At 41.8% G+C, this 15,394-nt stretch overlaps 1 protein-coding gene across 1 annotated transcript in view; it reads left to right on the plus strand.

Moving 5' to 3' along the window:
* Positions 1–2,020, plus strand: part of Tmeff2 (transmembrane protein with EGF like and two follistatin like domains 2) — a 222,466-nt gene extending 220,446 nt beyond the window's left edge. Inside the window, exon 10 of the mRNA XM_033756338.1 lies at positions 1,855–2,020. Within this exon, the coding sequence (XP_033612229.1) occupies positions 1,855–1,951 (97 nt within the window). The 3' untranslated portion in view covers positions 1,952–2,020. The remainder of the gene's footprint in view (positions 1–1,854) is intronic.
* The last annotated feature ends 13,374 nt before the right edge of the window (positions 2,021–15,394 follow it).

The raw sequence follows: 15,394 nt of genomic DNA on the forward strand, positions 1-15,394 counted from the left end.
TTGGGGAACAGCAGTGCATGGAAAACAAAACTCGTCTGTAATGCGAATAATGGCAGGACGACTTGATTGTTCTTTCGTATATTGGAAGAAAGAATTTAAGTGCTTCAGCTGATGCTGCAGCCCTGCATTAATCCCAGTGTCATCCCCATGCGTAGTGAAAACTACAGAATATTGGGAATTGTGACCTAGCCAGGAGCTGCGCATAGATGGATGGATGGATGGATGGATGTGTGTTGTATGTTTATGCATACATGCACATGTGTGCATGGCACATAGACACACACCTAAGTACATTACAAAGAATAGATAATTTTCCACCTTTTCAAGATGGAGCCGAGCACTGAGTTCACACAGCTTCTAGAAATGAGGGCAGTTCCAGTGCCCCAGCTGGCCATGGCTTTGAGTATTTTCTAGACTCAAAACTACATGCCCTGAGCTCCAGATCAGAGGAAGCTATATTTCCAAGGCATGCAGGTTTTTCTTTTCTTTCTTTTCATGTGAAAACACGTTTTGAGCCTAGGAAATATTCAAAGCAAAGGCACATGAACTAAATGAACACTACTGTAATGTATTTCCTTAATCTGTACTTGGAGCCCTCACCCTTCCAAAGCCTTTTCAGGATGTGTACTAGTCAGGAATCTGCTCCAGTTCCCAGGGTGGAAGAGTTTCCTTCACTGGAAGAGATCCTGCCTAGCAAGCAGGCTTTACAGGAGACCCCCACAACTGAGCCGCCCTAATGACCCAACACTTGTTTGTGGAGGTACAAAATCACACCCAGCACAGTCCCTTCACTCTCTGCAATTTTCTTTTAATGTCTTCCTCGCCTGTTCTCTTTGTTTCCTGCATTTCTTTCTCTTCTCTACTTTGCTCTTTCTCTCTGTTTTTTGGTTATTTATTTTTATCTTTCTGCATTAGTCAAACACCTGTCCTCCTCCTAAACAGTGTGCGTCACAAAAACATGGATGTCTAGACATATGTTCCCCAATGAAAAGAGTTGCCCCATTGAGAAATTGGATTTTCAGTCACTTTATCTCCAACTCCCACTCGCTGGGAATGTGATTTCTAGCTCCTATTCATTTTTGACAGATACAGCTCTCAAAACAAAGCTAGAAATCTCCACATACATTATCTAGTATGTGTGCATGGCCATATATATGTTTGGGTATTTGTATATATTCTCCAAAACTTCTCAGCTTGTCATAATAGGGTTTTATGTGAATGTTGCAATGCTTCATTTGCATGATCAAAAGCATCTTTTATTACATGAAAAAATACTAGAACAGTGATTTTCAGAACATTTGACTGAGGATTAGCTTTTTATAGAAACTACATAATTGGGACCCATTTATGCCTCCAGTATTAATGCATCAAAATGGTATCAGTCTCAACCAAAACAACATTCCTTTCCATTACATATCAGATCTATTAACAGTTGGCTCATTCTCTGGCTTGATAGGATTTTCACTTGTAGCAATGAAATGTCAATATAACATTCATCCTTAAGACATTTAAAACATAAAATTGTTGAAGACCTTTAAAGTGAAACACAGCAAGCCCACGGCTGGCTTGATTTCACCAACCCCTTTCCTTGTGCCTTAATGAGGGGTAGTTGAGAACCAGGTAAATGTATTCCTCTCCAACCTTCAGTCCTGTTCTTCATTCTCAGCAGCTGCTTACAGACAAACCCAAGGATGCGCAAAAAATAAAGTGTAATTCCAGCTTCTATCAGTAATAAATTCTTTCGTCTGAAATACTTCCATAATGTGCTTAATCCACAGCCTTGCTCTGTGATTGTAGGACCAAATTTTAGGTGGTCACATTGGACTAAGATATGTAAACTTTCCAACCTTCTAGGAAATGCCCCAGAAGCAACCGAATTCACAGACAGAAGCAAAATACAGGCCACTACAGTTCAGACAACACAACGAGAGCGTCCACGAGGCTAATCTAAAGGGAGCATGTTTCTCAGTGGCTGGATTGCAGAGAGCTTGGACTACACAATACAGTATTATAGACAAAAGATAAGACAAAAGATCTACACATGTTGCCTTGCATTTGTGGTAATCTACACCAATGAAAACATGTACTACAGCTATATTTGATTATGTATGGATATATTTGAAATAGTATACATTGTCTTGATGTTTTTTCTGTAATGTAAATAAACTATTTATATCACACAATATAGTTTTTTCTTTCCCCATGTATTTGTTATATATAATAAATACTCAGTGATGAGAAAAATGGCATTCTTAAATTTGCAGTATTTCATAACTATAAATATAATCCATTCAGTACAGTCTGTTCAGGTGTCAGTGTTTCAGCTCTCTCCACGTCTTAACACAGGACTCAGTAGCTACGTTTTTGAGTGATTTCAAGATCAAGGGAAATGATGGTTATTGGAAAAGAGAAAAATAATTTACTGTATATTGAGTGAGGATAAAATATTTCAAATCTTTGAATCATCTCTATTTCATCTGCTTTCTTCCCTGGTCTTCCATTTTCATCCCCAGAGCAGAAAAATCTCTGGCATATAAATTAAATCAAAGAAGAAGAGGAGGGAGAGTGTTTTATAACTCATAAAAGGGAGTGAAAGAAGATATTGGTTTTTATTTGGGAAGCAGCTCAGAATCTCCCAGTTAAATGTATATAACTATAGCATCTCAAGCGAGGTTACAGTTTAGCTATTCCCACAGTGGCCAAATGTATTCCACTTAGGTGAGTGGAATTAACAGCTACGGGAAGCATTTAATAGCATCATTAAATGTGAAGCATCAAAATGGTGACTTCTCCAAGCACCTTGCTGCATTCATAGTATAATGTTTTCAAAAAGAAGTTAGGCTCATAACCACGTACTCCATGAATAACTTTATGGCCAACTAATGAGTTACCATTACATGAAATGGAGCTAAGTCAAGGACAGTATTTCATGAAAACAGAGAAATATGTGTTGAGTATATTTATATGATAAGAAAGAAAATGAATCCTACAGCATCTAAAGACCCTTAGTGGAAAGTTGGTGTCAAATTGTGTTGAATTTGATTATACAAATAGATATGACCACTTTGGAAAGAATAAACTATGAAGATTCTCAAAGAATAACATATCAAATAATTGCCTTATTATTTATCTCTGCATAGCTTTCTATGACTGATAAAGTAAATGTAAATAAAGCTCTTTTTGTCTCTTTCAAAAGACCTCTGAGTGGACTAAAAGAAATTACACCTGTATGCCCAAAAGGACACTATCAAACCAACACGTTCTGAACATAAAATATTCAATGAAGTATAAATTCATGAAGTGATATTTAAGATATTTGTGACAATCTAAACAGTACTATAAAAGGTCTGGTTTTCTGGGTTAGTCTTCATTTTGACAGCTTGAATCTACTGGCAATAAGCATCCGTCAAGTGTTCCTAATGCAGACCTGTGGTACTTGCATGACACCAATTCCTTTTAAAGTCCTAAGTGGAAATAGTCTGATTAGCGCATATGTGTGGAGCTATAAGAAGCCCTGACCACTTTTGGAAAATAGCACTTGCAGCAAACAAACCCTTCTTCCCACTAAAGGAAGAGGAAAAGTGTAATATCAACAGAGATACTTGGGGTTTAAGAGGAACAACAGTCCCACTGATTTTTCATTGAAAGGCTGTAAAATAACCTGCTTTCTTCGGTCCTGACGCATTGCTGTATGCAAATTTGTGTCAAAGATCGTGGACCTCATGTTGAAAAAGACTTTGGTATTTACCTGTCAGACTCTGGGTTCTCCCACCCCAGGAAGGAATAGCTTTGAAAAGCTGCATAATGAATATTCAGTGAATGACAAGTACTACCAGCCAGGGACTCCCTAAGGTGCTAGGGGAGTGGAAATAAATCACTGTCTCATCTGAAGGACCTCACAGTCCGATACTGATACATAGTCAGCCTCCACTGGCATGCTTCTTACCATTTGGAATTTCACTCTTGGGCAAGTCTAATTTTCCAAATCATTCTTCCTCATACTGAGTTAAAATTCACTCCCCTGCATTTTCTCCCCCAGGAGACTATTTTTGTTCTCCAGTGCAAAGGAATAATGGCCTATGTGTTTTAATATAAAGTCAGAACTCATGCTTTCCCACTCACCCCACATCTCCTCGAGTGTCTTCTTCTCTGAGTGAAGTGTGTTTAGTTGCCTCGTCTGCTTGTCATGTGATGATCCCCATGTCTTCCTAGCATCACACTCTTTCTTCCTCAACTCTACCTTGCCTCTGCGCTGTCCTTGGACTTGTTTAACAGGGGAACTCAAAGGGCTCCGTCTACTGATACTGTGTGGCCTGGCAACTGTTGCATGGTGGCAAACTGAATTGAGAGCCACGGTCCCTAAATTCAAGCCCTACTTGGACCACAGATGTTCAGTGGAATCATAAGCAAGGCATCTGAGGTCCCAATTTCCTCCTGCGCTTTTTCTGTAATACTAAGATTCTACATATTCAGATAAAAAAGGCACTATACAACTGCTACCCCCCAGCCATAGTAACTATTCTTCCTTGCCCTAAACATAAACTCAACTCCTTAAACAAACTGCTAACACACCATGTCATTCGCCCATTTATTCACTGCACTGAGGGTCCCGATTATGACAGTGTTAGATGACTGGACGACAAAGATTAAGTTCTGAAACAAACTTGCCATCAGATCATTCTTGTTTTTCGTGCATCAAAATTGTCAGTCTGAAGGGGGAAACTACGAGGCAAATAAAAAAGTTATAAAGAAGCTAATGAAGGCCAACACCCTGGTCTGTTCTATGCCTGTGCATGCTGGAGGGAACCTGGAGTCTGGTTAGATGTGCTTCCCCCCACTGAGATATGCAAACAACGCCCTCTGCTCCTCCATTCTGATGCCGGTCTGTTCCATACTCTTCACCCTGCTCTTCCAGACTCCCAGGGCTGGCAACAGCTTCTAGATGAGGCCTCCCTTAGGGTCCGCCTAACTCTGCTGAGGACAAAGTTGTTCCTTAATCGTCTGTGCAGATTGTTCTTCCCCTCAGGACAAAGCAATCAGACACCAGAAAATTGACAACTTCCATTTTTTTTTTCTTGAACAAACGTTTACTGGGTGCCTACTCCACACCAGATGTGACTCTAGGATCTGTGATACAGCAGTGAGTTGGGAACAGGCCTCTCTCTCAGGCTCACATTGAGTGAGAGAAGAGGAGCTACCAAACATTCAACAACAACTGGAACATTTTAAGGCTCAAAGACCCAAGAGTGAAATGCAGTGATTCAGGAGCCACCATGGTGAGGAGACTGGGTACCAACACAGGTGTAATGTTCAAAGCTTAGCCTCCACAACAGGCAGATGTGAGGCCCTCCCTAACCTCTTCTTATCAACCACTAACTCCTGGGTGATTTGCCCAATTTCTAATTTTAAAACAGAAAGAGAAGTATCCCCCCATCCTAGAGGACTAGCATAACAGTAAACAAGACAATTCACGTCTGGGCTCAAAACAGACGTGCACCAGTGAGATTCCAGAATATGATGAATGTTTCTGATAAAAGCAAATAGCGAGAAAGCAACTCATCAGCCAAGCGATGCATGGGTAGGACCCCAGGGGGGACGGCAGAGCGATGACCCAGCCCCATAAACGGGGACTCTGTCTTCTGAGGCGAGAATGCTGCACTCAGTTTTTCAAAAATGGGGAATGCAGAGTTAAAAAGACAATCCAGCCCCTCCGGGTATTATCAGTTCCCAAGTCTGTCCTGGTATTATGTCTGAACAAGAACGGAGGTATTAAAAAGAAAAAAAACAAAAACAGGCCTACCCTGATAAAACACACTACACACCAGCAAACTTTCCATGGCTGGCGAGTGAGTGAGCATCGCAGGGACCTGCAGGACCAAAGTCCTTACTGAGCGGAGCCTGGCGGAGGCATCTGTGCAGACCAGGGACTCGGCAGAGCTCCTCAGAGTCACGGGCTCTGCCAACATTCAACTTCCACGCCGCTCTCCTCTGCCAACGTCTGGCAGCACCTGCCCAGGGGACACTTTCCCGGTCACAGAAGACGGCTTCCCTTCCAGGGTTAACACCTGGGTGCCAGTAATGGGAGTTGTCCCTTTAATTACGTGATACTTTTCTAGGAGGACCCACAGGAAGCTTATAAAAAAGAGAGCTAAAGGGAGGATAGAGGTTGACGCCACGTGGTCGTTTTGTAACCGACCCATAAACACTCACGCATGAGCACGGGCCTTGCTGGGCTGGGGTGCTGTGCTGGCCCTGCGGTCGCTCTCCAGCCTCTCAGTGGACAGAAAGCTACTTCACAGGGCCCCCTGGCCTGGGAACCGGGCCCTCACCGACTTCTGTCCTCCACAGTAAGGGAGCTAATGGTCCATTTGTGAATCTTTCCATTTTCCATTCATTTTTACTATTTCCCTAGGATCAGGGAAGATTGGAAGGGACTAATATTTTCCATTGTTCTTCGAAGCCAAATTCAACGCAGGATGAGAGTGTAAGGCAGATTTAACAGCAGCACGGCGTTGGGTGTACCAGGGAAACAGAGGGGGCAGGGGCGAGGCCTTGCTCCTGGTCCTCCTGCTCATCAGGACCCCGTCCACGGGTCCAAACCCAGAAATGCCCCGAGCCTGCAGCTCTCCGCTCCACACAAGCGAACCCACTCGGGAGGTTCTCAGATGGCCCTGCGCCCTTCCTCTGACCGTCTCCTGTTGCTCTTCTCAAAATACCAGCCTCTCTTCTTCATGGTGTGAAGGCAGAGGCCTTTGCTGCAGCCCTTCTGCCACAGTCTCTGTTCCTTGTGGACTTCGACCTTAAAGACCGGGGCCTCTTGTTGGTTCCACTTTTGTTTTTCCTGAAAACCAAGCACAGGATAATATCCGAAAGCATCACTGTGGTGCAGGAGATTATTCATAAAGGCATCAGTGAGGGACACTTGATTAACCGGTAAATTCAGAAAATGCAGACAAGCAAATGAACAAACAAAACCCTTAAAATAATCATACCAAGACCAGGAGAAAAACAGCATGGTGTTTCTGTTTATCACCTCAGATACTTTCTATAGATCTCTGTTGAAACTTGAACACTGTGTAAAATTAAATAAATAAAACACTAAGGTGTTACTTAGATGAATGCTGCCTTCTAGTACCTTCACTGTAGCTGGCTAATCGAAAAGGGTAATGAACCTTATTGGGTGAAGTGGTCCGCTAAAGACAGCCTATGCTAAATTACCAACATGTTTTACTATAGGTTGTTCTAGAGAATTGGGGGAGGGGTGTTTGTTTTGTGCTTTTTTTAGTGGCCCTAGGGATTTAACCCAAGATGGTCAGCCCAAGCTGCATCCCAGCCTTTACTTTTTCTAGTTTTGAAACAGGGTCTTGCTAATTTACTAAGTTGCCCAATCTAGGCTCAAATTTGTACTCCTCCAGCCTCAGCCTCCCAAAGTGCTGGGATTACAGGTTTATGCTACCACACTCCACTGGCAAGGAGCCTATCGACAAGAACAAAGATAAGGAGAAAACGCTCTGGTCCGTAGGGAACAGTACTTCCCTATAACTTGTGGGAAAACAAAAAATCTCAGCAGTGACTTCATCTGTTCACCCCCATAACCCGTCAGCAAATGGTATGTGGTGTAAGAACACTCGGAATGCAGCATGACAGTGCGGAGTCAGGTGGAGAAGAAGACAAGCAAGAAAAGGCTGAGTGGCAATCAAAGGCTGGGGGAGGCTAGGGAGAGAGATGACCAGAAAGCAGGAGGAAGCAGGAGGGCAGGGCAGGAAGTAGGAGGTGACTATGTACTGGAAGAGGAAATGAAGAGTCAGTTTTTCCAGTCTTCCTTCTAGGAGAAAGGAGTCTCGAGCATTTGGACAGGGGTCGCACTTACCTGAATGACAGCCAAAAAGCACGGAGCACAGAGCCCTCCACCCCTAGGAAGGCCTCCTGACCCCAGGTTGGGAGTCTACTGTGCAACCAGGGGTGGTAGGCAGGCGCCAGCTTGGCAGGCTAGGGAGAAGGAGGCCAAAACACAGCTCCAAAACTGACTTTTCAGGATTCCCAGGGAGGAAGACGATGTGTTTAAAATAAAAGTCCTGTCATGTACGTATCTTCTGCCTCACCAATCCTGACCTCAAGATATGCGATTAGATTCTTTATATTCTGCATGGCAGAGCTGTCCCGGGGCAGGAGGTCTGCTCTGCAGATGAAGAATAAAGGGCGGGCAGCAGCCTGGCAACCCTGCCCTGGTGCCCTCTGGGGTGCGGCTGCTGTGTGGGGTCAGATCTGGCTACACTTAGAACCTAAAGCAGCCCTGAGGAAGGGTTGAGCAAGATGAGTTTAAAAAGGCAGGGGACCACTCTGCCTACAGAAGACAAAGCCAGCCAGTCTGCCCTGGTGTATGGGTCAGGGTCAGAGCTGCCGCGTGCAGCACAGTACTGGAAAATATTGCTTAGGCTTGAAAAGAGGAGTAGAAAGAGAAAAATGAGTGCTGTACATGCAGAGGTTAAGAAAGATGTGGGATGAGAAGTCCCACTGCCGCACCTCTTGGCCTAGCAGGACACACATGGCTCCATCCTTCTGGAGGTAGCGTGGGGCTGAGGTGGCTGATTTGTAATTAAGCTCACAGACCAAAGAGTGAGTCTTATAAACGGCCTGCGATGCGGCTGACTTTCCCCCAGAGGGCTGAGATTGCTGCACGAGCATCCACATAATAACATTATATTTCACTTTTAAATAAGATGTACATGACTGTGCACTTGCGCCCAATTACAGTAATGCATGATTTACATAAAATTAACTCTCCTGCTTAATTACAGTCACGCAGGGATGGGGCAGAAAGGGCTTCCACTCTGTAAACAGTGGATGCTGCGGTGCTACTGAAATGGAAGAGGTCGAATCATAAATGAAGACGCACTTGGGCACTGCATGTAGCCATGTGGCTTCTTTCCTTCAATCCGGGTTTTATGTAAATTGAATCATGAAAGACCTTCTTTACTTAGAGCAAGGGACACCAGTTTTTCTGAAATGTGGATCTATAAACTGGGTTCTTTGTAGCAACTATCTGGAGTTCAGAAGTTTTTTATTCTCTGGAATTCCGTACTCTGGGTAAGGAATCTGCAAAGGGCAAGAGAATGAGTCTTCAATTTGCTGGAAGCAGCTAAGAAAATGTCTTCCTTAAAGGCCGATCCAAAGCTGCTTTGACAACGAGATGATTAAAGGCTGCCTCTTCTCACATCTTACATCTGTCATTTTTCTGCACCCTCCTTTCGCCACAAACATGAACACAATTTTTCTCCGAATAGAGTTTAAGGTTGCCCATTAACTAGGGATTAAAAGCAAACTTCTCTGCTGCCCACATCAAAAGCACCGTGTGCGTGTGCGTGTGTGTGTTTGTGTGTCCTCCACCCCTGGTGCCAGAGGTGGACCTGGTGCGAGAGCTGGACTTGGAGAACCTCACCAAGCTGGCATAATCAGAAAATGATGGACTGGACTGAGGCTCCGTCGTCACCTGCTCCGTGGGGGAGGTGCACGTGCTTCTCAGGAAAGTCACGCAAAACTACCTCAAGATCGACTTGCCACAAAAGATGGCAATTTCATTTTGGCAGGTCGTCAAACCCTCTTTTCACCCAGCACACAGAAAAGTTGGCACGGGAAAGAAAAGAGAAGGCTTTTAAGGGAGAAAAGGGAGACGAGATAACCTGTAAGCTCCCGGGAAAAGTGCAGACCAGCAAGACAGACTCAGAACAGCCTATGTTTGGAGTAAAGGGTCCTAAACCGAAATTGATCAAATGGGACCTTATTTCCAGCAAATTGAAAACTAGAAAAACACATGTCTAACTCAACCCTGGTGCTCTAATTTCTTTAAAACTATTTCTAAACACTACGCCTAGTAAACTAGATACGTGGAGAGACCAAGCTCTTTAATAAAAGAAGCATTAACCAAAACTCATGAACTAAGACTTACGTTCAGCATGTGGAAGCATGATGTATGGCATAAATTCATTTCATTGCATGCATTTTGCCAGTTATCCTGCCCCTAAATGTTAAGCGAAAAGACCTGTGCCTGTTCTTGAGCTCAGGAAGACCGCTGAGTAGATTCTTTCCCAAGATTTCTTTGGAGAGTAGAGAGAAAGGGCTGGATAGCTTAGTAGCCTGAGGGGAATGGTCTGAGGGTCTGCATTTCCTCCCTTCTTTTTAGCATTCAAAATTTCTCTTTCCACCATGGAAGCCAAATTGCACAGATGAAATTGTTGTTTTTGTTTGTGTGTTTTTGCTCCTTTTGAACCACAGCCTTTGTGTTCTCGAGAGTGACCAGCTCACTGGTGCTAGCTGCTACGCCTTGTCCCTGATACGATAAGACATCCTCACTCTAACAAGCAGGAACTAACCTTTAATTTGCCCTCCTTGGGTCCTTCACTGAGTTGTTGCTTCATGGTACCTATGTCACATTTAATCCTGAAAATACAAAATCAAAATCCCTTCCGTTTTAGACAAAACCTTTAGTAGACCTGAAGGTAATGGAATAAAACTGTCCTTAAAGCATTAACTTTGTCTTTCTAGTTATACTTGAGAATTTCAGGAATTGACTTATGGGTTATTGTTTGGGATAACATATGACATACAAAAAAATTACAATGTATGACTGAGGATAAAAATAGAAACTGAAGTTATCATTGATTTCTCACCCTTCATGAGATAAATATTGCTTGGGTACATTATGAATATTATTTCACTTATTTCTTAGACTGAGTCTCTAAGACATAATTATACCAATTTTATGATGGAGTGACTTAAAGAAATTGGCAAGATTACAAATAACTTGGCCAACATCACAAGTCTAGGACAAGGCGCTGCCAAGCTCTGAATCTAGATCAAACCAAAATCCATTCTGCCCCACAATATCGTGTTGTTTTCCTTAGTTTTTATTTTATGCTCATCTATGAGAGCCCATACATCTTTCAGAGTTACCTGTTACCCAGCCAAGTGCTTATTACTGTTCAGTTATTTTCAGGTTTTACTATGAAACCACCGTGAGCCACACCGCAATACCCTTTTCAACATATCATGATGCTGTCTATTGGTTGCCAATATTGATGCTGTCTATTGGTCTCTCCCTTCCTCACTCTCTCATGTTAAGTGAACTCAGTACCCACATCATTTTCTACCTAAAGTGTGGGTGCCAAGGAATGGAGTTGAACAGGACCATTTTAGATTGCTCTATATGCTACCAGACACTACCTATTTGTTTTTCTACCTCTTCTCCATCTCCACCCCAAGAAATGTGAAGCTTCTGAGATTTAGAAGTTTGTCTTGTTAATCTGACCCCAGTGCTTAGAACAGTTCTTGGCACTTTGTAGATGTTCAATTTGAATGGATGAATGAAATTGAAATAGTCTCTGAGCTTGTCCAATGCAATTCAGGAACATAAATAACGCTAGTATGCCATAAATCAGCAAGAGTTGAATAAGATATGTTCAGTTGAAAGGAACTAACCTCTCAAAAGAGCCTGAAAAGTATGTGCAGACTGTACAGAGACTCCTAAAGTATGTCTTTTTTCCCTTCTTCCTTAATTTTTTCCAGTCTTGCCTAAGGCTGGCTTCCAGGCAGCATCCTGGTGGGACAAAGGGTGGTATGGAACGGGTGGGCCATAAATTATAGTGGTTACAACATGTCAGCCGCACCCCCCGCTGAGATCTTTAACTCAGTGCTATGAGAGCTTTCAAGGACATTCACTTTCATGAAGGTTTAGGAGCATCAAATGCCTTTTGCAACCCATGAAGCTTTTTAACTTACATGAGGCTGTCACTTGTTGGGGGCATTTTATCTTGCAATCAGTTTAATTAGGAGCTGTCAGATTAAAAATGATTAGTTGCTTCTGAAGGCACTTGGACTCTAAGATCCATTTATAAAAATCGTTCTCTTTCCCCTGTCTCTCATCCTGTCCTCCAGCAGCATAAGGAGACAAGGTATTGTAACCACCTTGATTGCCAAAGAAAGGCTCCTCATGAAGCTCGTTTAGGAAAAGAGGTGATTGCTATGTCATTACTGCTATCTTCACATGACTCACACACACACACACACACACACACACACACACACACTGAGCAGTGTGGTTGGAAATCTGTCTTTGTTTTATTTCTTATTAATATCACCTTTTTCTGACCTTTTCTCAAAGAAGGAAAACTCTGTAAGTGGCTGTGAATGTCAGAGAGCAGGATGACCAAAAAAGGTGAACTGAGATATAGGATAAAACTCAAACAAATAACTCCAGGGAGGAATAAAGGCACAAGGGGTGCCTAGTCCTGTTTCATTTGTTCAAGACATGAGCTGGATTCTATCATTAGCCATTCATGTGAAGGAACACAAGTGAAAAAGAGAAACGTTAGCTTCCTAAGATTAGTACCTCCAAAGCCATTGAGGTAGAAACTGTAAAATGAACCTTTCTTTTCATGAGGTCAGCTGTAAATGAAAGAGATGTATGCAGAATAAATTACCACCAGCAAAGACAGCAGAGAGTCCTCTGCTGTGGAAAGTGGGCAACTTTGGATTTCACCTGCCAAGTTTCCAGTGCCATATGGAGGAGTTGAGAGGGGAGACGAGGAAAAGCTATTGAAAATGACCTAATTCTAAGGATCCACATTGCAAATCCTGACTGTCTCAAAATTTCAAATAAAAAGAGCCTCTTTGGTTAATGGCTAATAAAAATGATTAGTAGATAGATAGCCCTAAATCTGTCAGATCAAAACTATGCTAGAGAAAGAAATCTAAACGGTACAATAGGAGACCATGCTATTTTTTAATTGCATGTATTACTAATGTGTGTTTGCATATTTATTGTTAAAATTTGATGACTCTTCCCCTCTTTGGTATAAGAAAAGTAAACAGGAAGTTCCAGTGTTATTTAATTGCATTGTATTTTTACCTGAATTGAGTCCATTCAGATCTATCTAGGGGTCCAATGTAGTATCCCAGAAAGACACTTTGGAGACAGAACTATATTAGGGACAACAAATTCAGCACTAAGGTAGCTCTGACTAACTATAAAGGGATTTTCCAACTGCAAGGATTTCCACATTGAATGCAGGGAGCTCAGGTATAATGCAAGCCATGTACTTTTAATTTCTGAGTAGAGACTTGCTAGAAAAAATTAATTGTAAAAGAACTAGGCAGCCAAACTACCTACAAGTAATGCTCACCAGTCACTGGTTCTTTTTGTTGTTACATAATATCACTATAGTTTTTCAGTTGAGCTCACATCTCAGAATAAATACTTTCTAATTCATTGTGAAAATCTACATTCCCTTCTTTTTTCCCTTTTGGTACCATTTTCATTTTGTTTGTTTTGCTTCATTAGTGTCTAGTTTTTGTTTGGCTTCTGTCTAGAGGCCCCTCCAAAGCCACATGCAGTCATAGGTGGGGCTTCACAGAGGTAGCTGGATCTAGAATGAGTGATGTGGGGATTAAGTGTGTGATGCTGGGATCAAAGGTGTGTGATTACTAAATTAGCCCACTGATTGTTTGACACAGTTCTGGGAGTGGATAATGGAAAAGCCCATCCTTTCCATTATGCTACCCACCCTAAGGGTGTGCAGCCTGGATAGAATAAAAGGGACATAAAGAGAGCTATTATCCCTGCTTGTGGCTTGCCAATTGCTGCTTTTTCTCTACTTCACTGCTTTGCTGCCTTCTGCCCACCATGAACTGTTTCTCCTCCACCCTGCCCCTCCACCCTGCTTTGGAGCCAGCCAGCTATGAGCTGAAACCTCTACAAATTGTAAGCCAAATAAATCTTTCCTACTTTACTTGGGAGTGAAGTATTTTGTCTCAGCAACAAGAAAAATAACTGAGACAATTTGTAATGTGGGGATCAAAGCTAGAGCTTTGTACCTCATAGGTAAGTGCTCTACCACTAAGATACATCCATAGTCCTGTACCATTCTTGAGATTTGGGTTGGTAGAGACCAAGGGAGAGAGATGGTGATGCCTCAAGTCTGACCACAAATAGCAGTTCTGTGAGGTGACTGTTGTGTATCCTTGGAGAAGCCATATCTGGGTACGGAGACAGGTTTGGCACCACCACATTGACACTTAGGCAGCAGAGCATTCTGGGACTGGAGGAGCACAATCTACTTGTTTACAGTGTATTTCAGAATCAGTTGCTTACTCTTATGACTTTTTAAGGTATTGCAGGGTCTAGGAGAAGAGATCAAATGACTTCTACAGTAACAGCAAAAGCTTGCATACTAGTAAAGTGGTAGAGAAAGCATATTCCTTAGATTTTTTAAAAGTGTTTACATTTCCTGGGAGAATTGTCCACCCTAGATATTCATACATCAGACAACCAAATTCTAGGTTAGACTCTGAGTCTAAGAAGCTCTAAATAGTACGTAGCTTTTTAAACCAAGACTACCTGCTGCCCCATGTCTCATTAAAGGTCCTGCGATCAGCAGAACTAGACTTGCTGACCACCCTGATGTACATTTGAAAGAAAAGAGAATAAATGAAAAACTGTCCCTAAGGAATCCCTTTACAAAAACCATTTATAGTGCTTTCACAATCTTATCCAGGGTAAGAATACAAGCCATTTTCCCTGACTTATGAATGTTTTGATTTTGTGAAATGTGGCTCAGATGTCAAAATTTAACTTGACAAGACATTCATCTTTCACCATTCATTCAAGATTAAAAATGGTGCCCAAGTAGTCCACCCATATCAATAAAACACAATATGATTGTATCTGTATATGTACATGTCTTTGACCAGTAAGGCACTACAACTGTTAAAATGCTTGATTGGTTTAAATTATTATAAATATCCCAGAAGGTAACTTCCAAATGTGAAACACTCCCAAAACTGAAGAATTATTGGTCTCTTTGAAAAGTTAAAACAACAAAGGAAGTTCAGCATGAGAATTCAATAGGAATGAGTACAAAAATTCAAGAAGGTTATGTCAGATTTTAACTTTCCTATCATTATTAATTTATTTTCTAGTCATTATGATAATGCCAAGCATTTAGAATGCATTTGGTGTTTATGTAGATGGAATTACTTCTCAAAATTACAATTTTGAATTAATATGCTATTAAAAATGTCACTAGAAAGTGCTTTTATTATTCTGCCAGTGAAATAACCGTTCCCTATTTCTTTTTATAAATGAAATTTCAGCATTTTTAAACCTTCCTTCAATTTTTGAAAACTGTAATGTTTCTGTTTAAGAATTCTCCTTATGCTACATTAGTGCCATGTTCTTTGACAGCATAAAAAATATGCAAATATAGCCTTTTTAATGGTGATTTTTCATTTTGTTACTGTCATTCAACTAAAAAACAACTGATGATGTTTCAGCTTATCACTTACAACAGTGAAGTTACTGAATTGATATTTATGTTCAGAGCAGATGACATAGAAACAA

Source organism: Fukomys damarensis, unplaced genomic scaffold, assembly GCF_012274545.1.
Source record: "Fukomys damarensis isolate Sample0158 unplaced genomic scaffold, DMR_v1.0_HiC HiC_scaffold_26, whole genome shotgun sequence".
NCBI lineage: Eukaryota > Metazoa > Chordata > Mammalia > Rodentia > Bathyergidae > Fukomys > Fukomys damarensis.